Source organism: Lepisma saccharinum, chromosome 12 (assembly GCF_977018435.1).
Source record: "Lepisma saccharinum chromosome 12, izLepSacc3.1, whole genome shotgun sequence".
Taxonomy (NCBI): domain Eukaryota; kingdom Metazoa; phylum Arthropoda; class Insecta; order Zygentoma; family Lepismatidae; genus Lepisma; species Lepisma saccharinum.
This window is the reverse complement of record NC_139240.1, coordinates 57,517,043-57,542,409: the sequence shown is the minus strand read 5'-3', so window position 1 is coordinate 57,542,409 and position 25,367 is coordinate 57,517,043. Positions and strand designations below refer to the sequence as shown.

At 36.4% G+C, this 25,367-nt stretch overlaps 1 protein-coding gene across 24 annotated transcripts in view; it reads right to left on the bottom strand.

The window, feature by feature from the left end:
• The window catches only part of LOC145996124 (coiled-coil domain-containing protein AGAP005037), a 1,065,133-nt gene that overhangs the window by 193,543 nt on the left and 846,223 nt on the right, over positions 1-25,367 (bottom strand). For all 24 annotated transcript variants that reach the window (XR_014442750.1, XM_083132404.1, XM_083132407.1 and 21 more), the window contains 2 exons: positions 10,079-10,277; positions 4,717-4,873 (listed from right to left, as the gene is read on the bottom strand). Coding sequence is in view for 23 of the 24 variants with exons in the window: in XM_083132404.1 (XP_082988530.1) it covers positions 4,717-4,873; positions 10,079-10,277 (356 nt within the window). In the remaining variant the exon portion in view is untranslated. The remainder of the gene's footprint in view (positions 1-4,716; positions 4,874-10,078; positions 10,278-25,367) is intronic.

Below are 25,367 nucleotides of genomic sequence, written 5' to 3'. Positions count from 1 at the left end.
GGAAGGTAGTAGTTCAGGATGTAGGTGCCCCATTCTTATTGCCGGGAGTGTACGTGCCATCGGAAGAAGAAAACTTTCAATGAAGAGAGGAATATAGAAGCGGTAGAGCAGGCCTGCAAGGGTAGGCTGAGGGGGGGTGGGGGGGCTGAAGCCTAGGGCGTTTTTTTAACAGCATATGGAGAAATTTACACTTGGCAGAGGTATATTCTGGTGGAACTTTCTGTTTCCCACAGTAGTAGTGTTAGTACGTTCTTAAATATGTTCTTTAGATTTCAGACCGAAGCGACACGCTACAAATGTCACTTGGGAACGAGTCAGTCAACATCAAGATTTCACACCGTAGTGGCATGACAGATCGCACAAGCCTGCGTTTGATTGGTGAAATCCTCAAGCAACAACATCGCATGTGAAACCTGGCCAAGACAAAACTGAAATATTCTTAAATATGCTAACTTTTTTAAAAAATCAGATATGCAAACTAGGAATCAGTAAATATATAATTTTTAATGAGGTTTTCTTGTATTCTTCCCGCCAAAACGTTTGACGTAATAGTGGGCACGTGGGAAGCAGCCAATCAGCTCCACTTGGCTTCTGACACGTTTGCTGGCGGGGCGAGACTTTTATTTGGCGCGAAAATGAGAGAAAAAATCTCACCGAGTAACCAGTTAAATTTTAGAATGTGGGCTTTACTCTTTTGCAATTTTCGAGTTATACTGTCTAGCAGGAACTCCAAACGGATCCAAAATTGTAGAATTTGGAATATCAACCTTGTTCTTCACAACCTGGTATTTTCATTAGGTGTTCTGTGCTTTCTTTGAAACTCAAAAGCGGAAGTCTCTTCGGAACTTTTTCGATAATCGATTTCTCAGTTCGATTCCTCTTCGAGAACTCAAGACCGTCTCCCCACGTTTTTTGAGACGAGGCAATTTATGCGGATTTGAAGCGGCAGAGAGCTTACTGGTCAATGATCCAACACAGACCCATGAAATCAATAGTTCATAAACAGCACTTGCCATTTTTTTGGGGGAAAAAATCAACTAACAGGCACAGAGAGAGAGTATTAGCACTCCAGTTTCCAGAGTGAATGCTAAACCTAGCTGATAAAAACAAGTACTGCCACCTATTTCTAAGAATATGCACAAGGTGAGATCAAAGCAAAACAGGCATGAACTGATAATAAAAGATGGGGAATTTATTAGCTTTAACCAACTTAAGAAATTAAGGATCAAAAATAATAAATTAGAACTAACAAAAGGTAAAAGTGGGTATTAAATGGGCATTAATGATAGGAAAATAGTAATATAAGTAGTACTAAGTAATTGAAAATATGGGAATGATGTAGTGCATTAACAGGAAAATATAGGCAATTAAAGTTGCAAATCAAGTATTAAACAATAGGAAAATAACACTTTAGGAAGGAGGAACAGATACAAAACCTAGGAATTCATCAAATTACAGCAATAATACTACAATATGGGAAAGTCGATACTAAAAAATAGCAAAGTAAGAGGGAGGAAGGTTAGAGTTTATTTTTCAATTTATTAGACTCTATATAATTAAAGTAAATAATTTCCATTCTCACACTTGTGTCAGTGTTATCAAGACAGAACTAGAAGTGGAAATGGATCACAAAAATTACCAAAAACAAACGTCACAAATTAAATTGTGCTCAAGGATCTCACATGGATGTTATTTATTGGCTTTATATCATTCAAAGAATCACTTGAATATGCATTTAATATTTATATGTGAACATTGTATACATTTGCTGACGTATGCATTGCCAACTTTCATTTGACCATTCCCATGTAAGCTATACAGAAGTCTCATTGCCCTAGATTTCAATCAAGGTAATGCATGAATCAATACAATTAACAAAAGTTCTATTTCAGTGCTATTTGCTTTTCAAGTATATGCTCATTCATCACAGAGGGTTGCGAGTTAAAAGCATTCCAACTGATCAGTATAAATCAGTACAAATGCACAAAAAAGAAGCAGAAAAGTAAAAAGCATTACCACTGTGCTGCATTTATCAGTGAAGAATTAACGCAATGCATTAAAATTCTTGTTGCATAAAAAAAAAAAACTTCACATTTTGAAATCTGATTTTTCTTCAAATGTAGGTGAAAGTATATATTGCTCCCAAGCCATTCATAACTATAGGAAAACCTGCAACATATCCATTTATAGAGGTGTTAACACCACTCGTTCCGAACATGATTACGCATTATGAACATACATTCTACTTTATGAGTGGTCCACATGGACGCAGATGGTCCCAGCGGGAAGTCAATGAATTAATGGAAGCCATCAGAGTTCTGCTAACAATGCCTCTCTTTGCACAGATTGAGTGCAGAGGGGAAAAATGATTGTTTGGCCGTACATGTTGCTATGTATTAGTAACGATTGAAATATGACTGTATTCTCAATTTAATAGTACAATATGTTCTTAATCCACCTCATCATATGTTATATTTTGGGTTTGGAAGTTGATAACAGAAAAAATCTAACAAAAATGATCTGTAAAATTATTAAAAAAGACATAACTTTAAAAAAGAACCTAAAAATAATTTTCGCTCTTAAAATAAAAGATTGTTTTTCATAAATTACAACAGAAGAGTGCAATATTTAGAAAAATTTGTTGTTTGGTGGTTTAATTTTTTTTCTATTTTACATAAAATACACCGCAAGGTTTTTCGGTATAATTAAATAACCTTTCAGAGTGGACATTGTACAATACTAGTTGGTCAGCATCTGACAATTTAGTTGTGTTGCCTGTGTTTCAGATTATAATTTCTTGTGACTAAAACCACAGCAAGGGAACCTCGAAGTACAAAGTATTTGAAGTTTGCATTGACCATATTTTTGATGAATGGTGTACTTGTTAGGAAATTTAAATATGGAAGTTATGCTAGCAAATGCATGAAACAATGGGAAACGAGCAAAAAGAAACCTCAAAAAGGATAAAAATGCAACAAAAAATGCTGAAAAATGACCTAAAAGACAAAAAAGGGCAAAGTGTAGAACAATGCAAAATAAAAACTATGTTTTCTGGTTCTAACTTATGAGAAACAGACTACTATCAGATGTAGCATTGTTTTCATGGCCCAGAAAAAATTTTCTTCAAATTCTTAGCCCTATTCATAATATCGGAATGAGAAACGCAGTAATAGATAATTCAGGTACTCACGTTTTCCGTGAAGCTGTTTTAAGTAAAAAAAAAAGTTCTCCCCTGTGCTTAGCACTATGCCATGAAGGCGTATAGGGGGTGTGGGGTAACGCCCCACACTTTCTTGATCCGGTCGTGAGTGGGGATGATGTGATCAGCATCACGCCCCTGACCGCCTTTAACCCCCAGGGTTTCCCCCAGGTACCCATGTTATTCGACGCTGGGTGGGTGCCGGAGCCGCTTCCAATGTTAGAAAAGTTCCCGGATTTGAACCGGCCGGGGATCGAACCCGGGACCTTGAGCATGGTAGTCAGACGCGTTACCGACTGAGCCACCACGGCTCTTTTAAGTAATTTTCTATTAATTGTTCAGAACGAATTCCAACGAGGATGGTGGCAGTAGCTACCGAAATTAATAGAAAATTACTTAAAAGAGCTTCACGGAAAACTTGAGTACCTGAATTATTCTTAGCCCAGTGCTCGAAAATTTTCTTCAGAGCTAGGTGCCAGGAAAGCACCTACTAGTAATTGTGGATACTATAAGAAGCTGAGCCAGCCCCTGTGGCGGAGTGGTTAGCACATTGAGCTAAGATGCCAGGGGTCCCTGTTTCGAATCCTGGACTGGGCTTGGATGTTTGTACGTGTCCATTCATCAATTTCATCATATCATCATTCATCACCATCTTTGCAAATTAGCCAAAAGTGGCACAAAAAGCGAAGTAAAATAAAGCAGATCAATCAGTCTATAAGCTGAGCATCACCGTATTCAAAACATCGCTAAATTATGTGAGAAAGCTGGAAATGGGGGGTTGGGGGACAAAAAAGTAAGAAATTTTTACTGATTCTATAGAATGTTCACAACGTTGATAAAAAAAAAAAAAATTGCTAACTTACGCTGTACTGCAATTTGAACTTAGAATCTTGAAAGTTTCGTACACTAAACTTAAAAAACGGCAATATTACAGCAAAAGATCAGTCGCCAAGCTGAAATTTTTAGTCACCATGGCGACCGGGATTTTTCGAGCCCTGTCTTAGCCCTAGTTACATTAATTCATTATTCCATTCATTGGGTTTAATCCAGAGAGAGGTAACTGATCTCTGTGATGAAATGGATAGAGAAGCGATGATACTTGATACCCACAGAAAAATCCACACATTGAAACTACAGTGAATGCCCCGTTATCTACTAAGAGAATTTCCAGGAGTAATCACTTTCACTTGCACCAAAATCCAAAACCTAAAATTTGTTGACAGGTCCTCTCATTACAACTTAACGAGAGCTGAACGATAAATCACAAGGTAATCTACGGTAATTACTTGTTTTACAGTAAAAAAAATCATTTTAATGAATGCTCATTACTGCAATTAAATAAACAACAACAAAAATTACCTTTGTGCAAAAAACAGAGTTAGTAATGTGATTTAATTGCATTAACCTTTGAAACTCTTGCACAGTTTCGACTAGCAAAGACAACAGTAACAACGGTAACACTAAAAATTATCCGTCACATACAAAACAACAAAGAAGAAAATATGGCTTGTACTCACCTTGGTCTTGTGGATGTGTTGGTGCTGGTACTCGCTGTCGAATTCTGGTTCGCTGAAATAGGACTGATCCTGGTCCCACATTGGAACAGCACTACCATTCACGTCAGACTCGAACAGTCGGAGAACCGACCGGTCCCGGATATCCCTTAAATGAGATCTGCTTTGCTTAGGAACTTCTCCTCATTCAACAAGGAAAACTTACTGTACTAAACATATAAATGTAACAGAAAAAAACACAAGATAACAAATTTCTTCACAATAAAGCTAGTGTTATTTCAATCTTGACACGATTTCTACTCCGATGCCAAACTAGTTCACAAAATTAGTTGCAGAACATGCGAGTCTTACTTGCATTTTCTCTAACTAATTTTGTGAACTAGATCCTGTCCTACATTTTTGTCTGTTTCATTAGTGAATGAATGCTAGGAGCAGTCAATGAGAATCAGCCTTCAATCATGTACTGGATGTTGCACTTCTAACTTGCACAAGGCACATACCAGTGAATTAACTACTGAAGTATTAAGTTGTAAGCATTACGAAAATGACAAGTAAGCAAGATATGTTCAGTTGGGAGTTTTGGTAGGAAATGGATATTTTTAAATGAAAATCCATCTTCAAAATGTGTATCCTTTAAAGTATCATAAATAATTAATTTCTATACCTATTCTGTACATTCTTACCAAGCTAAAAACAAAAGTTAAAAAGAGGCATATTTGTACACACAAACAGGTTAATGCATCAAATGAGAAATGGAATCATAAACACTACAAAAAACTTTCTCTACAATTCATGCACTGCATAAGAATATTAATTATAATAATAAATATATGTACATGTCCAAGTTCAAAGCAGTTGCTTAAATAGAAACTATAAAAAAATTCTCGAAGACCTTCACAAACCAAACCAAAACATATATCTTGATTCCAACGCCAGAATCACAAATGTGCTAAATTTTACTTTTGAGATGAAAGCATTTTAATATTCAATATTCCAGAAAAAACAATATTATATTTGGATAAATGTTGCCATCTGTAAACCTACTTATGACTGTTTATTAGGGCACATAAGTTAGCAGGTGAATGTAGCAACAAAACATAGTCGGAAACTAAACGAGGTGAAAATGTCAAAATTTACACATTTGTGGTTTTGGAAATGAAACGATGATATGAGGTACATGGAAATTTCAGCGAAGAAGTCAGGCCAACCAGGGCTGGTAAAGAACTGGCATGGTATCCCAAAGAACTAGGTTCGAGTCCTGTCAAACCAGTATTTTTTCACTGAAACTAAGTATGCACTGTGTGGGCCAAACCATAAAGTAATATACGAGTTAGTCTATTAATAGACAGACATCTATGCTTGCTCAAAATTCCCCACTGCACCGGATTTGTGGAGAATTCACACTGAAGCGACAGGCGACATAAGTGGCTTGGGAATCAACCACTCAGCAGCAACGTTTCACATCGTGATGGCAAGATAGGGGCTGCACAAGCCTCCGCTCGATTGTTGAAATCCTCAAGCGACACGTGTCGCCTGCCGCTTCAGTGTGAATTCTCCCTTACACCTCATTTTTACACCACTTCTGTATCAGGAATCATTTAGACTCATGAATAAGCAGCTGAGACACATCAGTTTGGAGGAAGTTAGGAAATGGTATCTAAGTGCAACCCTTTTATTATTTATACATCATGCACCAAGTCAAGATTGGCCCATTCCGCTGAAAGACTTTCGCCTGCCTTTCGGTCATGTCAACAGAGAAGGAAGACAAGAGGGGGGGGGGACAAGGAAAGGGAGGGGGAGAGCATGGAAAGGGTAATTAGGGGGATGCGCTAATGATGGGAGGGATAAGAACAATGTATGTACATTAAATCTCTCGACACAAGGGGCCTATTACGGCAACCAACAATGCCAGCTGCTACCAAGGTACCTTGAAGAGTGGAAGACAACTTCAACTTGCTCATCAAACGAGACATTTATGCTGAGAACTGCGAACGCATAATTACTAGAAGCACAATCTCTATTAAGCCACCTTAGGCCTGTTCTTATGGAGCCCTCCTGTAAGATAGCTTCCTAGTTTTGTCACGTTAAACAGAGAACAGCTTGTGTGGATATAGTAGATAGTGAAGCTCTCAAGCATACTAATACAATTCAAGTTCTCTGGATCACGTTTTTATATGCATTCCTTTGAATACTGATAATGGAGTATGGCATCTAAATTTTCAAGACCACTAGTTCTCAAACAGTGATATAAGTACTGAGGAGGGAGGCAGGGTAACACTGATATCCAGCAATGAAGAGTCACTTTCTAGAGGGAGAATTCACACCAAAGCTACAGGCAATACATGTTGCTTGGGAACTAGCCAATCAGCAGGAATGTCTCACACCATAGTGGCATGACAGGCTGCAGGAGACTGCATTCGATTGGTGAAATCCTCAACCAACACCTGTCACTTATAACTTCGGTGTGAATTCTCCCTAACACCTTCCAGAACTTATTTTCTCAACACCCCTCGGGTACGACTATACTCGTGCTTAAAATTTAAAATTTCCGATTTTACCAGAACTATTTTAATTTATCCGTAAATTATTGTTGTGGGCCCTGTAAGTACAATTTGCTCCTGCACCCTGCAAAAAGGAATGGTCTGAAATACTCCTCCCTCTCTTTAAAAAAAAATTAGTAAACAATGCACAGTGTACTGAACCGTATTCATTATTACTAGGCAGTAAACAACACAGTGCCCTAGCACTGTCAAATCACTCTAAGGTATAAAGAATCTTAAATATCTTTACAAAACCATGCATGACAATTAAGTAAATTGTGACATGCACATGTGTTTTCAACCCATCACTACCATAAACAATGCTGTCATAGAAATTAAGCACAGATTTTGACAAGAGACAGGAAAAAGGGTTCGTTAGCTTTGAACTGGGCGTTAAATAAGATGAACAAATTAAATTTACCATTGTGTTGGTTAATTGCAACCACTTTTGTTAACTCCAAAGCCAATTAAATTTGGCAATGTGGAACTGGAACAGAATAGGGGACGGATAATGGAATGAAACTTGAACAAACAGACTAAAAAATCTGCAGCTGTTTTTGCAACAGATTTTCTGTCAATGCTCCCGTCTCCCTTCAACTCCCCCCAAACAGACACAAAAGTAAGTAAACAAAAACAAGAAAGGGAAAATATCTCGTGGAAAAGCTGCATTTACGATAGATGTTTTTGAGTGCAGATTTACATGCCAAGAGATGATTGGTCTGTACCAGATCTGAGCACCACTTCAATCCAACACACCCTTGTCAACTAGGGATCAGCAAATCTGGATATTGGATAATTTTCTATCTGGATTTTAAATATCTGAATCAGAATTATCCATATTATTCAAATTATTTGGACTATCTGCATTATGTGAATATTCGGATTATCTAAAATGTCCGGATATTCAAATGTGTGCATTATTTCAACAGTTTATCGGTTTTATGAGCTATCCACGTATTCTTTAATTTATCATTTTCATATTTCACTGTACAGAGTTTCTACAAATCCTTCAACAAATCTGTTCTATCCGGATATCTGAATTATCAATTGCATCAAAATGGATATTGGATAATTTGAAATCCAGATATCCGTTATCCAGATTTTGTGTTTCAATTATCCCTGGAACTACTACAGTAGTGTGTACATCGTGAGAGCAGTTTTTCTCACCTATTGCAACAGCACTCCTTTGAGAAATGTTTATTCTTTTGAAAAACTATTTCATTTCCACACTTTGGAGATATTGCTGGGAATATATGAGGCATTGTGGATATTAAGAGCAAACTTGCCAAAGGTCGATATTTTTTTATTGTTGTATCACACACTGACGACTGTAGGAACTCGTGCAATGTGCGACAGGAGTCTACCTCGCCTCTAACACTCTGAAATTTGCTTTAGAATAGAACAGACGTTTAGAAACCTTCAGATTTCCACAACTTGTATTTTTGGAGTTCCCACCTAATATTTGCTACGAATCATGTAATCAGAGTTGTCCAGTTGGCAGGGCATCTGACTATCATGCAGGGGACTCTAGTTCGATTTTCAGTGTGATCTCAGGTGAGAATTTTCCAAGCAATGCCCCTGCTTGTAGCAGCTAAGGGGATCCCCCAGCCTCCAATAAATGGGTCCCTTGTGGGAGGTAATAGTGGCCAGAGCATGGTGTAGACCATCATCTCCAGAATTGGATGAGGTGAAAATTATGCTCAATCATGTTTTCGCAGTATTTCAGTACGTTCATAAGCTTTGTAACTGTTACAGATAGAAATATAGAGCTTGTTGAGTGTCATATTTAGTTCTTATTAATTTTTAACAATTAATGACATGTGCCAGTGTAACAAGTAATGTCCAGAATTGAGAAGAACTATGCCATTCTTCGTGTACAAATGCATGTATAATTCCGGACATTTTTACTGCACAAATTTCTTCAGTCTAGTCACAATGATGCACATGTGTGTGTGCGTAGTTACATTAACATTTGCAATCTTACCTCAGTATGCAGAGCATTGTGTTCAAAAGCAGTATCTTTGAGGGCAATGCACATCCCACTGTTTTTATGCAACCCACCTTTCTTCACTTCAAGATGGGATTAAATACATGCTTCTGAGAGGAGAGGGAGAGATTCATGAAGAAAGAGATGGAGGGAGAAAAAGAGGGATAAGATGGAGGGAGTACCCCCCCCCCTGCAAACAAGAAAAACTACATAAATACTCTTTTTAATAATAACCAATCGCAGAACAGTCTGTGAAGACGAAGTCCTACGTACCAACTGCCGGGCCCACTTCCACATGTACCAGCAGAGAAGGAAGATCATTCAACCAGTTACGGTGTGATGTGTGGTCAGCGCAACAAATCCCCAGTCATTGTTCTAGGATTACTAGGGTTACGCTACTCATTCGTAGCTTCCCAATTTCCTCACGATGGTGGGTGCCCACCGGTCCCATACACAGACAGAACTATCAGGAGAAAAGTTGTCACATTTCCCCCAGGAGACTTAAACCTATGCATGTCCCGTAGTGCAAGCCCAAAGCCTGATGCCTTATACCACACAGCCACACACATTTGGTATGATACTTAAGGGTATATCGAATGTGGTTACCACCTAGAAAATATTCCTGCCCCTCCTCCCACCTCACTTATTCCTGGTTCCATTACTGCCTCCACTACACTACACACATATATAGACACACACAGAAACACACATTCAGACTTGATCCTGGCATGAAGGGTCTCACACACAACTATTCTCAAAAAGTTACGAACAAAACAAACAAGAAAAACCGAAGAGAGAATAACAAAGTCACACAAAACGCCCCAGGAATGCAACTTACCTCAAATCTTCCAACTCATAGAACATATCCTTCGAGCTGTCGTGGATGTAAATTTTGACGACCGGCGAGTCCAGATACTCCATTGTGAGTTGCTTGGGAAAGGATCGCACAAACAGCGCCTTTACAGTGTCGATGGAGGTGATTTCGTTGGGCAGTAAGGCTCGTTTGGTTTCATTGCGATATTGTAAAAACACTAATCCTGAAATGGGGGAAGAACGCATAAGCATTAATCACATGTTACTGAGCAGATGAAACACATTATATTGAACACTTAAGAAACGTGTGGAACACGCTGGCCAGGTCATCAGATCGCACGACGCTCTAAAGAAGTGGAAAAACATAATTATTAGAGCATGCAATTATACGAGGTCCATTCAAGAAGTCTGCCTGCAAAGTTAATAAAATTGTTGCTACAGATGTTGAATCGAAACTCTAGAAGACGTTCCGACAAGAGTCAATTAAGGTAGCGAATAAGTATTGGTTGATTGGTACTGATGTGGGAAAACGAGATACAATCACATTAAATTTGTTGCAGGAAGCCTCAGTTACCAAAGTAGAAAATTTAATAATTTAGATGTCAATGATTGTAGAACTTATTCATATGAAAATCTTGGCATGAAGCTCAAAGACTGGATTCTAAACATGGTGATGATGCATTGGTACTATGGAATGGAAATGAGCGCTCACTGAATAACTGTGAAAGTTACTATTGGCAAGGTAAATATTAATTAAAAAATATTAAAATGCTATGCAATCTTAAGCGACGAGTTTCTCTGGCCTTATGCATTTTTGAGCCAGTGACAATCTTATCTTGATTTCATTTTTCTGGTCACAATTAGGGACTAATTCTCGTTTCTTTCTTTTCATGGATAGATAATTATCGAAATACTAGACAGGGAGACAGGTCAATCCTTATGGTTCCCACATTTCTATAAATAAAGGCTCCATTATAATCACTAAAAGGGTATTATACTTATTTAGTGTAACAATATTTGGTTTGTACCTTAATTCAAAATACAATCGAGAAAATAATGTTTTAAGCTGCTATGTATTTCATGATATATCAACATGTATTTCAACTCTTAAAGAAAGACAGCAAACAGGTCTTTATGATATTTCATTCATACTGCAATAGATGGCACCACAGTCAATGTTTCTGATGCTCTGGTGATGAATTTAGGTACTAAGACATTCCATCAGAGGGCAAATTAAATTGAAAGTCCCAAAAGCCAGCAGAAAAATACAGTCAAATCTAAATGACAATGAATGACTTGGTACTTGGACCAATGCAAGTGTCCCCGACACCTAACCTCGGAAATTTCATTTTAAAAAGGGGCAAAATCCAATAATATTCTTTCCAGCAGATTCTTCAAGAACGAAAATATGACATTTCCGTCCCCATAACTTCCACCTTATCCAGCACCTTGCTTCGTTTCCCACTGGCCTTAAGATATTTTTCCTTCATTGACTTTTCGAACTCTTCTCATTTCCCATGATCCTCTCTGCTGATAATGACTCTCTACGTCTCTTCCCCTCCCATCCTGGAAAACCTCGTAGCATTGATTTCCAATTCTTCCAATCTGTTTTTTTTTTCTTCTTTCCCCTCTTTGCTTGTTCTTATCACACATTGACGTGTGATTTCTCGCAAATCAGACTCTACCCTCTTGGTAAGTTACCGGCTAAACCTCCCCCGCCCCATTTTCCCAATGATATATCAATTGATTCTATCCCCCAATCCTCTGGCGGGAGGGAAGAAAAATCAGTTTTAGAAGACATACAGACTTCCTGCTCATCCAACATTTCTAAGACACAAGAATATAGTTTTCTCATATATACGCACCATGGGAAACTTGCTTTTATATATTATGGGTAGGACGGCCTTTTCAAAATTAACATATATGAGCTAGAATTGCACCATTAATAGAGTTATAACTATTCAAAAAATAAGAAATTTGGATGGAAGAAATATATAAACAATCTAATACAGCATTTGCCTGAAGTTACCGAGGAAAACATTGGGAAAAACCTTACCACGGCTGAAGGTGTAGACGATGGAAAATATGAATGGCAAGAACTGAAACTGAGCCTTTGTTTTAAGTCCACTTTATGCACAGATATGCAAATCGGTTTTAAGTGGATCTGAACCATTATGTGCCTGTATTGTGTATCGAATCTGGAACACCTTGATTACCTTATAACTAGGGCCTGGGACTTTGTCCTATAAAACTGTAAAATATGTATGTAATTATATCATATAAATTGGAAAATATGTCATGAAAAATTACAAATATGTCAGAAAAATGCAGAAATATTCCCAGTAAAGCCAAAAATATGCACAACAGTACTCTCGAATTTCTCCCATACCCGATAGAGTAGAATAGGGGTTGTAATGTACCGAATGTTATTTTTACTTTTGACTGATTTTTGTGAAAAGCAAAAAAGGCAAAGAAATGAGAACGAAACTGCTTTTACTTCCCGTGCAACAATGAGAGAGAACATTTTTCCTCAATAATGTTTGCATGGCTATCAATTGTCGGCGTGAAAAAATAAGTGGGATATTATTGTTCTTCCTGCCTTTCCATATCCTGCCATCGACAATATGAACTATCCGTTGTGCTAAAGCTACGAAGAAAAAATTATGAAATAATCGATTATGTGCAAGAGAATTACGAAATTATACAGAAATATGTATGTATTGAAGAAATATGTTGTAAAAATGCGAAATTGGTGAAATATGTCAAAATATGCTTTGTCAAGTTTGTCTATTTTTCATCAGATATGTAAAGATCTAACCCCAATATTAGATCCGAAGCCAAATGAAAAATATGTTATAACAAAGTTCCAGGCCCTACTTATAATTATCCCCCTAGAGAGGTCCAGTGGTAAGAATTGCATATTTGTGGTAAAAATAATGTGTGCACCACGTTTCACCAGCATCACGCTTTTCTCCTGTGGTGTTTTTTGCATGTGCCTTATAATTATTACAGAACTATATTTACTATTGTACATGCCTTATGGTATATACAAAGGCATTCAGTTACATGTTCAATGTTTCTCCACACTCAACTCTTATATTGTTATTTTCGAAATGTGATGTATGGTGAAGGACAATTCGAAATGACAGAGATAGCCATGATTCCTATTGCATCTACCCTATTCTAGGATTCTTTTGTTCATTCATCTGGGTTAATAATCAAGCTAGATGTTCAGTTGTTTGTTCATCCAGGTAAATTCTGCATGCAATGGATTGAGGAGGAATGTCAGTCCCATTCTATAGTTTTCGCCTTTAATGTACTGGTCCCTATTTAAAATGTAGTCCAAGCTGAATAATCAAATAATAACCTGCTTGAAAACATGAGCGGTGGAGCTCTAGTCAGGAGGGCTTCTGATTGCCATGTGTAAAACCCAGATTCTATTCCTGGGGTGGGTGATCCAAGGTTGAAACGTACCCACACACGCCCACATTGCAGTGGCAGTAAAAATCAGAAACGGACCCCACTATCTGAAACGTTCCGGGTTCGACGTGGCAGACACCATATAACTGAAACGAACCTGTTCAGCGTTAATCACTGCAACGTACCAGGTTCGACATTGTGGCGGTCATCAATATTCAGATTTACCCATAATGTTAACTCTATTCTAGCCGGAGATATGAGGTTCTTATGAACTCAGGGCTCGGGTATAAGTAATGAAAGTTCACGTCAACTTAACAAGTTTATTACACTGGGGTTCAATGTAGATATCTGCACTAAACAAAGTCACAATATCTTCCGACACGATCTCACTGCTCTCTGTCGTTCCTGAAGTTCCAGGTTCGAAGCTCCTCCACTGGCTTCTTGGAGAGGGAAGACAGAGACCATTCAATTTTTCCTCTTCAGAGAAACCAGAGGGTGGTAAGGGACCTTATTTTTCTTTTAGGGCATTGGAATACAACTGTGTTGACATAGGGGACAATAGCGCATCAATTTAGCGACTCAAGAAACATTTAAATCTGCTTTCCTAGTAACCAAAGAGTAATATCAACAAACAAAAGAAATTTACTATAAGCTAATAGAAGATAAGGCTTAGTTAGCATTATTTACTTTAATTAATAATTTAATAAAGCTAAACTAAAGACAGTAATTAACAACTGCTTATTTTACCCTTTATGAAAATTAACTATCGATGAACATCACCCTTCGTATAATCTCCTGGTAGGCCGAGAAATATGCTATCACTCGTATAATCTACCAGAGTAGGCCAAAAGCTGAAGTCACTTCTACTTCGACTGTTGTGTGATCTACTAGTAGGCCAAAGAATACGGATACCCTTCGTATAATTCACTAGTAGGCCATCTCCAAACAGTAAATATGTCCACGAGCTAAACCGTAACCCAATACAATGTGTATAATCTACCTGTAGGCCGTACAAGGAGTACGTTTCCGTTCTACAGGCAGGCCACACTGTAGGAGGTTGAGCTTACAAACAATGCGTATAATCTACCTGGTAGGCCGAGAAATATTGCGATCACTCGTATAATCTACCAGAGTAGGCCACACTGTAAAAAGCCCTCTTGTATTCCTAAGCACCCATGTGCTTGCAAATGCTGGGCTATTTTGCGCGAGCAAAGCTCAACCATGAGTCGCCGAAGAGCCAACACTGACTAACTGGCCGGGGCCACGTCGCTGCTTATATACAATTCTGAGTGCAGTGCCAGCGCCTCTAGTGGATACTCGTGAACTACAAGAGCGCTGCTTAACATTGAGTGCCATCTATACAGGTTAACAATGAACTATTAGAACAATAACGCTCCCTAGTGAGATATGGTAGAACGTCGTTCTCTACCAAGCATAGCAGTGAAATCCTATGCAGAAGCGATAACAGAACTGATAAGATTACACAATGCCATTCTCAACAATGACAATAAAAAGAACAAATTCATCAACTTGTGGCGATCTCGCAGGATCGTCAGAAAGTTGGAATATTTCCGACCTTGTCCCCACATAAAGCAGCTTTGGGACTTGCCCAGCCTGAAATCATTGGATACCTGGGGGAAACCCTGAGGTAACGGTGGCTGGAGCATGGTGCTGATCACATCACCTCCAAAATGGCCAAGATCGACAATTTCAGGGGTCCTACCCCTTCACAGTACATTATATGCACGGGAAACTTTACCGGCTTGATAATGTGTGCATACAGTAGAGCTACTGTGCGCCATCTGTCAGCCCTTAAAGAACAAAATTCTCTGTATATTCCGGAAAACGTGACACCCTTTCCACCTGACATCATCAAAATGACGTGGGAGAATTTATACCCCAACAAAATGGGAGAAAAAAGTGTAGTAACTCAACTTAATTAAAAAAGGTCCTAGGAAAAAAAAAGCGAAAAATGTATTCTTCCATCCCACCCAAAATTGATGAAGGAACAACACGTCTCACTGAGACAGACGAGACATGTCTTAAAAGTCAGAAATATGCTTCTACAATTGCATTCCAAGCTCACTGAAGATGAGAAAGTTTTTAATTAACTTAGGAGATGATCACTTTTTTCTTCAGTCTTTCATTATTGCAACTCTACACTATTGCTTCAATTAACAGCACAAGGAAGAAAGAAACTGAAGTCTGCTCCTATGGAAGGAGACAGCCATAACGAATAAAGTGTTGCCAGAAATACCCTATTTACAAGCAGATCCTCCTACAAACCTTGATTTAGAAATCTAAAGTAGATACACGTAATTAAACTAGAGAGTAGCACATGAATACAGTACAATTTGACCTAATTTTGTTAACTGTTTTTTTATAGTTTGAGTAGAATTGAACCTTTGATATATTTATCTCTTATTCCTGTAGAATCAAAGAATTACATGGCGAAAATTTCGATTAAAAAAGCAAAAGTAGAATTCTTCTTTATGTAGATGATATGGTTATTTCAAATGTTGAGAAGGACTGTTCAATTTTATGAAGCCACACCCAACTTACAAATAATATTAAATATAATACAATTTTACAATATTAGTTTTGAAATTCATATTCCTATTTTCCTTTTAAATTATAGAAGAGTTAGTTATTGTTCCCTTCTTTCCTTTTTTTATAGAAAAAATGGATTCTAGTTGCTATGATGAAACCATACTATGCCAAAATTTAAAAAAAATTAAAAGAATTGTTTTTTACTCAAGAAAAAGCAAATATTATTGCAAATTTTACAAGTCCCACATTTCCCTCAAAATAAATATCTTATTTTGAAAATGATCTTCTTTTTTACTAAAGAGATTATACTTGATATTTTTGAAAAATATATTGTAAATGTAATTCCTTTATTCCAAATGACATTTCCATTTCTGCAACCAAAAATAATGATGAGCAATAAATAATCACATTGAGAACAGATGCAACATAACTGAAAATTACGTTCTAATTATTGGGAACTTTGTTGAATTTATCAATATTAGACTATACCAATATAAAATGTGGATTACATTCTATACAGATTTATAGGAAAATAAATTATGTACACTACATACACTAGGAATCTATTCTGATCCAGCAAGTTCAAACTTTTCTACACAAAATATTCATTGCCATCGAATTCCATGCTTAATGAAACTTTCTAATGAAATAACAACAGGGTGATTCAAAATTTCTTCACTGAGTTCTAAATATTCATACATGGGAATCCAAATTTTTGTGCAAAAACTGCAAAGAAGTATCGCAAATTTTTAAAATATTTAATTTTATGTAAATTTAATACAAAAATAGTCATCACACAACATTCAAATCAACAAGGAAGCAATTAAACCAACAAAACACCGACATATTTACAACATACACTATGCAAAACTTCATTTGCATGTTTCTTTATAAATGGAAACTACGTACATGATTAAAATTCCAATATTCATAGTGCATTTCACGATTATCACAGACAAGCATTACAAAGTTGAAATGATCTGAATCACCCTGCACTGATATTTTAAATTTTACAACAACTTGAAATCTCTATATTGAATGCAGATATTTATAATCTACAAAGAATATACATGAGAATTTCCTACCAATAGACAAACTAGAACTACTCCTAAGTCTCTAAAAGATGCTAAGAAATTTCAAATCGTGTTGCAAAAGGCACTAAGAAACTAAGCAGTGAAGTCTGTTGTTCTCGTGGAAGACTTTATATAAATATACATTTAAATATGACCAGATACATAAATGATTGGTAAGAAAGTGAATGAGTATTTTCAAAATATTAGAATTTCAGAATGTACCGACAATACCAGTGTCAGTAATTCACATACAGTGCTCGATAGATTAATCTTTAATACAATACTGTCCTGATACACTAAAATGTGACTAGATATTAAATTCATGCATGAACGAAAATTACTACAGATTGTCCTAGATAGTTATCGGATCACTATTCTGACTAAATATTAATATTCTGCACTAAATATTAAAAGATTATACAAAAGAAGTATAAGCCTTGCGCATAAAAATTCTGCCAGAAACGTTATCATAAATGTTAAATTTTACACAGAGCAGGGACTATACTATTAACGTCTTTACTTTGATATATTAAATAAGTCACCCCACCAAAGTTAACGAAACATTTAGAGAGGGTAATTTCATGAATCTCGATGTTCAAAAATAGATATGTTTCTTTAAGTGTTAGAAGCAAATTCAAATTTCCAGTATAATGTTCAAGATATGTCTATTAAAGGATGCAATTCAATTGTGGCAGTGTGTAGCTGTGGTGGTTCTGTAGGTAGGAATCTGTCACATGGAAAACACAGGTTAAATTTCCAGGTTCGGTGGTCCCAAGTAGGAACTTTTCCAAGAATCTGAAGTTTCGCCCAGACTCTGATCACTGGGGTATCTGATAGCAACTGAGTGTGGTGCTTATCATTATCACTTAACCTCCAGTATAGAAGAAATTGAGAATTTGTGGAATCTCCCTCCCTACATTCTACGTTCCTTTGTGATACAATTCAAATCACAAGAGACATTGGGGAGAATTCACACCAAAGCGACAGGCGACATGAGTAGCTTGAGGATTTCATCAATTGAACACAGGCCTTTGGTGGCCCATCATGCCACTACGGTGTGAAACGTTACTGTTAATTGGTTCGTTCCAAAGAAGAATGTGTAGCATGTCGCTTTAGTCTCAAATCTCCCATATTCTTTCAGCTCATTTTTTTTTTTTTTTAATATATATATCTTGCTTAACTTACAATTCTATGCAATGATGGTGCCAGAAAAAAATAGTTGGGAGACAGACAGAAGGTGGAAATATTTTCTGGGGGAAGGGGCAGTCATGTTTAGTGGACCTAAATACAAAAAAAAAAGCCTATTTTGGCTAAAAAAGCATTTTCTTATATAGTTTTCTTGTTTGATGGGGTGAATGGCCATGGGCATCCGATAGGAGGCCAACTCATTGAATATGAATGTCAGCCTAAAATTACATAGTTCACAGCATAGGCATGTCCAGCTCTACATATTGTGTAGTGCTGACTAATTTAAGTCTACAATAAGTCAACTATTATGAATATCAACAAATTTATTATTTTCCTGATTACAGGGTGCTAGTGTTATGGTTCAGAGGAGATGCCACTTGCCAGGAATTAAAGAGTTTGATTATTTATCCCTTTAATCTTTTTTATGATCAAAAACTTCAGTAAAACAAAGGTGGCAACTGAAAGAGTCGTCAATGTTTTCATAATCTCAATGTTCTTCATCTAATGCAAGTTTTTGTTTAATAAAACGACAGGACAACAAATCTTATCACAACTGTGTCATAACTTTACCAAGTTTTGATTTAAGTAAGGAAATATTCAATAATGCCCCTTTGTATGTGCAACTTGTTACAGGCATAAATGGCCTCCCCGAAGGTACAGTGGTAGTAGCATTGTCGCCTTGTAATCAAGGGGTTCTGGGTTCGATACTTGGTGGAGGCACATAGTGGTTTGGAACCCACTTTAAACAGCAGGTCCAGTCCCGATTAGCCTTAATGTGCATAAAGCAGACTTAAAACACAAACTCAATCAACCAATCAATTAATTACAGGCATAAATGAAAATTCTTTTAGATTGTGTGAAAGGAACAAACACATTAAACCTGTTGCCAGATTGTGTCCTAAACAGTACAAATAGATCTGCAAATTAGATAAAGTTAAAAGAGCGTAACAACAATAAATAAATATTAGATCGGTAGAATTCAAATACCACTAGAACAGTCATTTCTCTGCAAAAAAAGTGAACATCACTGGCACCATGAATATGCCTCTCCTTCACACAGTTCAATCTCAGTCATAGTAATTTGCATTAATTACTACAAGGGACTGATAATTACAGGTAAGACTGGTAGAGATCGTTCCAGGAACACGATCACTTCACACTGAAGCAGTATTTTTTTTGGGGGGGGAGAGTCCTTCACTATTCCCCATAAAAAATTCCCTGCTTGCCCTCCCTCTGGAAAACATCCTGCAGATACTTCTATCTATTCTACTGGGGGGGGGGGTGAGGGGGGAAGGAGTGACTCCTACTGGCACCATCATTGGTTCAATGTTTTGCTTTCATTATCAGAAATACTTTGACTTTTTGCTTCGTAGAGTTTAAAGTGGGATCTGAAACACTATTTGACTCAACTGGGTATCAACCCCAGGCCCCCAAATTACATTTTCAGAAAGATTTGACATGTCAGCAGTAGAGTGGAATGTGTAAATATTACAAAACAAATCGCTCTATCATGAATTTAAGATTCTCGATTCTCATCCATTTTACGGGTTTTTAAGAAATGGAATTGTAAAGTGGGATGCATAAGAATTATAATGTATATTTGTCCATCATCATCTTTATTCTCTTTGCTTTAAGTAATGCAAACAAGATGCTGACGTCTGCACCAGCATACATACAAATTCATTCCTTAAAAAGACATGGATCGCAAACAAAAAAAAATGATGAAAATAGACAATTTACTCAAAAATACTTGTGCATCTCACTGTACTGATGCTGGTGCAGAGGTTGCCAACTAATTTGTTTGCATTTTGTTTCAATTCTTGAACCTCGCGAAGTGTACGTACATGGTGTTGAACAATTTGCCTAAAATTATCGCTTTTCGTCCTCACAATTAATATGTAATACTGGAAAGGGTTGTTGGACAATATGAAAATAACTATAATAAATCATATGGTATATTATCAGACTTCTTTTCCCTAATTGGGGATTAACTTTCATATTTAAAAACTGAGAATGAAAATTCAGAAGGGATTACAATGGAAATTGGCATCATTCATTTCAAATTAGAAACAAAAAACAAGAAGTTATTATTTTGATAGTTGATGACAAATTTTATTCAAGTCATATTCTAGCAGAACAACCCCAGGAAAAAAATGAGCTAAAAAACTTGGAAACCGAATCAGAAATTCATTTTCATTTTCTACCATTTAATCCAAGAAATAAACAATTACTTGACTTTTCAAAACCCCAAAAATGTGGTCTCTTTCTCTCAAGCCATACAAAGTAAACTTCATAACTATAATTTCCTCAAATTTCAAAGATTTTTCCTGAACGGCGCACATTAAAACATTATAAGAAAACATAATAACTATGCATTTCAGTATATTAATGATATGAAATCTGAAAAAGTACAGAAAAAACCGTTTGTATCAGATATTTACTCTTGTGAAGATGACTCTCCCCAAAATATATTATATTGGCAATACAATTTATTTATCTGAAAACTTATCGTTTTGATTTCTGTATTTCAATTTATGCAACAATTTATGGCGACTTTACTGAGCATAAGTTTTCGTAAATAACTAGAAAAACTGCAATTGTAGATACTGAGAGAAATATCAACTGCATCTCAATTTCGGTACAGACTTGTCACACGGAAACTGGAGATGGCATGTGTATACTCATGTTATATCAAGTACGTTACTGATATGATGAGCTGAATAATGTACATTTACACATTACACATTTACAAGAACATAAACGACCATAGTTTCTTTTGAAGAAAGTGTTTCATTTTGTAAGCCCTGTAAGAACTTTCTAAATATAAATATCAAAATCTAGATTTCATATATACAGGAATATATTTCATGGTAAGGTATGGTAAATTCCACAGAGAACTAAATCATTCAGAATAATAACATTAACATGTACAGGGTGATCCACGAGTTGTCAGAAAAGTAAACCGTTATACATAAGAGATTAATGTACGTATCGCTGAGGCATTTATTGTACTACAAGGAGAAAGGATGCAATTTTCTAGCAAGTGGAGGTTTACAGACTTGAACCACCTGGTGGCATTAGCATGCATGGTAGACAAAGATGGTGTTCACGCTGCAACAGTATGTGTAATTTTCAAGTGTTACATGCATGCATGCATGCTAGCACCACCAGGCGACTGAAGTCTGTATACCTCCACTCGCTCGAAGCTTATATCCTTGCTCCTTATATTACAACAAACAGCTCAGAGATACATACATTAACCACTTGTTAATAAGAGTTCACTTTTCTGACATCTCAAATGGATCACCCTGTACAATAATGGCAATTTCAATCATTTAACTAACATCTCTGAATTACAGAAATAAGTATGATAAATTCAAAATTGTGTACTTCAGTAGATCATTTAGATGCAATAAGAAATAACTGAAATGCCACTGTTTGATATGGTGCTAAAATAAATATGTACAATAAAATTGTGCTCCCCAATCTTTAAAACTAAAACATGGGAACCCCATAAATAGAAAAACCAAATCACTACTTACACTTATCTGGTCATATTCATTTTTAAAGCAACTACCAAACACTTGCTATAGGGCTCTACCGGGGGTTTCTGTAAACCTGTTAAAGTGCTACAGCTTATCACTACATAAAACGATAAAAGTCATTTTTCAGTAAGTATCTCTAAAAATGTATAAATCGATGTTTAATATTAAGCTTGCATGAGTTTATGTACAGTATTAAAACTATTTATGAACTGTATTAAAAATATACCAACAGTATTGCTAGTTTGTTCTCGGGGGCAAAAAGAATCCTAAGTATTGTTTTATCTCTTTACCTTATAATATCATCACAAACGAACAAATATGTTTTTGTTATACAAAAACATATAAACAAGCCGTCAAACTCTGATATGCGCACATGTCTGTTATAATACGAAAGAATCAAGTATTTTCTTCATTGTATGTACAAACTGGAAGTACTGTATTGCTTTAAAGCTTAGCTGGAACTTGGCCGATGACAGGGCAGCTGTTTTCAAATTTGGTAAGTTTCATACATCGGAGACACATTTCTTCAATTTTACACAAGAAACTACTTATGAAAATGAGTTTCAATAATAGGTTTACAACGTTCGTCGAGGTATTTTCTTTCATCGTGGAATATATTTGACTGGGAAATGATGTATTTTTCAAGATAAATATCTCACCGACGCAAAATTGCCATTGCTTACATTTGCTTGCCTTACGACAACCGGATGCTGCGTACATTTGATGATGTAAGCCCCTGTCAGTGTTTCACCCCCCCCCCTTTTTATTATGCTTGCCTAACGTAACCAAACCTAACCTTATTGGAAATGGTTCGTGGGGCTATCCGTGAATGGTTTGTGGGGCTATCCATGTATGGTTCGTGGGGCTATCCATCAGCTACCCGGGCTATCCGTCAGCTACCCAGGCTATACGTCAGCTACCCGTGCATAATGTATAATTTCCACCGGTGACGAACACGATAGTAGGTATTTTTCAGTGCAGAAGGTTGAAACACTGCATACCCACAACATGAGTCAAGATGTGCCCGCCATATTGTGTGTTCCGGAAGCGAAGAAAGGAATAAATAAAAAAAGAACTCAGAATGTGAAAAATTGCATTTGTTTCCGTGTAAAAAGCATAATGGCAACTTGAACTATGTTCGGCCATACACAATTGGTAAGTACGAACCATGCGATACACAAAATATCCGATTTTAATGTGTCTCTGATCTATGAAACCGTTACCTCAAATTTTTCTTTCCTTTCGAACCGGTATGATATTCCAAAATCTGAAAAATTACATATGCTTACGATTCCTTCTAGAGCATTCATGTCACTTGTTTTTGCTAGATATCATCAATAGCTTACTAGATTTACGGAGCCACAAAACTATTGGGAATAACTAGCAATGAAATCACATAAAGATTTGTGTGAATGTTCTAGAAGAAATCCTAAGCATTTCCAACTTTTCAGACTGGAAAGAATAGCAGTTTTTTGAAAGGAAAGGAAAATTCGAAAACTGCAGCCCTGGCATTGGCCAAAGGTCGAGCCAAGCCTTAAGAACCACGATACATACTGGAAATAAAATGTTGATGTAAAGCCCCTATCACACGGAACTGGATTACTAGTAGGAATACCCTAGTTGGCGCTGAACTAACTTTCTAAGTAGCAATCATGGCCTGGCTGACTTCTTGAGTGGTTTGGAGGAAAGGACATGTTCTAATTGCTACTTGCTTTCCTCGACTGGATTCTGTGGAATAGCCAATCAGAGCAAAGTTTCGCCATGTGAACATAATCTGTGAGTGTGCAAAGGGGCGCTTTTGTCTGTGGTTACCGAGTGTTACTCCAGCAATGTAAAACGTATACAGCATGAAAGGCGTGTTGAGTTACACCATCTATGCTGGGTGCACGGTGTTTACATTTGAAACAACTAAAATATTCTTCCATACGTGTACGTGTACAATAAACGTTGTAAAGTATGTATTTAAGCAGCGCCATTGCTTTGTAGCAAATAACGTTTTATACGAAACGTTATTCCTCTCGGTTGAATAGTTATCAGCTTTTAAAAATGTGAAGTGATACATTGTTTACATCTCACGCGGCCGCCATTACAACTTCCCTCATATGGGAACAAAAGTCTATAGACAAGTACTCTGATAAGTATCGTGTGAGGCGAAAACTAGCAAATTGGTAGCTAGTCCAGTGCCAACTAGGGCATACCTACTGGAAATCCAGTTCCGTGAGATGCGGGCTTTACACGTGTATCTAACAGTTTAAAGTCAGTCTCTGATCCTTCACAACATTAGAACTAACTTACAAGTTATGTATTAGAATGCCGATCAAGTGCACACCAACTATTACTATTACTACATACATTAGGAATTAATTTTATATTTAGACTAACAGGGTGTAAAAAATGTTATGTTTCAAATGTAATGTAGAGAGCAATGGACAAAATTATGCAAATGATTGTAAAGCCATGACAGTTAAACCCAAGCTTTTAGAGCACTAAATGGAGAGAACAAGAAAATAGTTTTAGAAATACTAAGGAACAAAATATATATTATCCTATAGAAACACCGTCAAACTTGTTTGCCTTTCAAAAATTGTATCATTATGATTAAAACAATAAAAGTTTTCAGATATACAAACTTCTAATCTATTAGTGGAATACTGAAATATTTAAATTTTAAAAAAAATATATAAATTATTAAGAGAAACTTAAAGCAGATACTGAAGTGTTAGACTTATATGTCATGTGCAACTGTATGATAAAAATACATTGTGCCACGGACAAGAACAACATGATATATATGAATTCTGATTGAATACATAAAAGTAAAGAAAGAAATCTACTAATGTTATATATGCACTATCAAATAATAGTCAAAAGTAAAATAGGGCAAAGATGGAATCCATATATGTATTCCAAAACTTAGGTGCAAAAGAAACAAAGTTTCAGCCAGAATTCTTAGTAAGGATATAAATGGCTCACAGGATGAGTTATGTAAACTCTTCTAACAATGAAATAGTAAATGAGTGATAAGTGACAAATGGTTTGTTTACTAGAATAACCATACAATAGGGAAAAAAAACAACAATCAACTGCATTTGGACTTTCTAATTTCTGTTGATCTTGAGAAATATCATTTTCTTTGGGTTGTGCAACATTTACATGCACGAAACGAAACAAACTTCATCAATGATAAAAATGCATGTTATTCAAATTATTGTCTGCATAAGAAGAATGGCTAAAATATAAGAAAATGAACTGCACAGAATAATTTGTGAAAAGCAAATGTACTCTGCACTGTGCAGTTTATTATTTTATTCTAAATTATCTGTAGATCATCTAATATGTATGTTGGAGCCTTGAATTGTGTATCATGTTTAAGAGTATTGTAGTAAAGGAAAGCAAAACCATTCTGATATGGGAAGACATATTATTTCTTTAAAACAAATTAAAAACTTCCATTGTCAAATTAATCACTAATAAACCTAAGTCAGGGGGAACCAGGTTCCTCCATAAGTAAGTATTACTTTTCAAAAGCCAAATTACC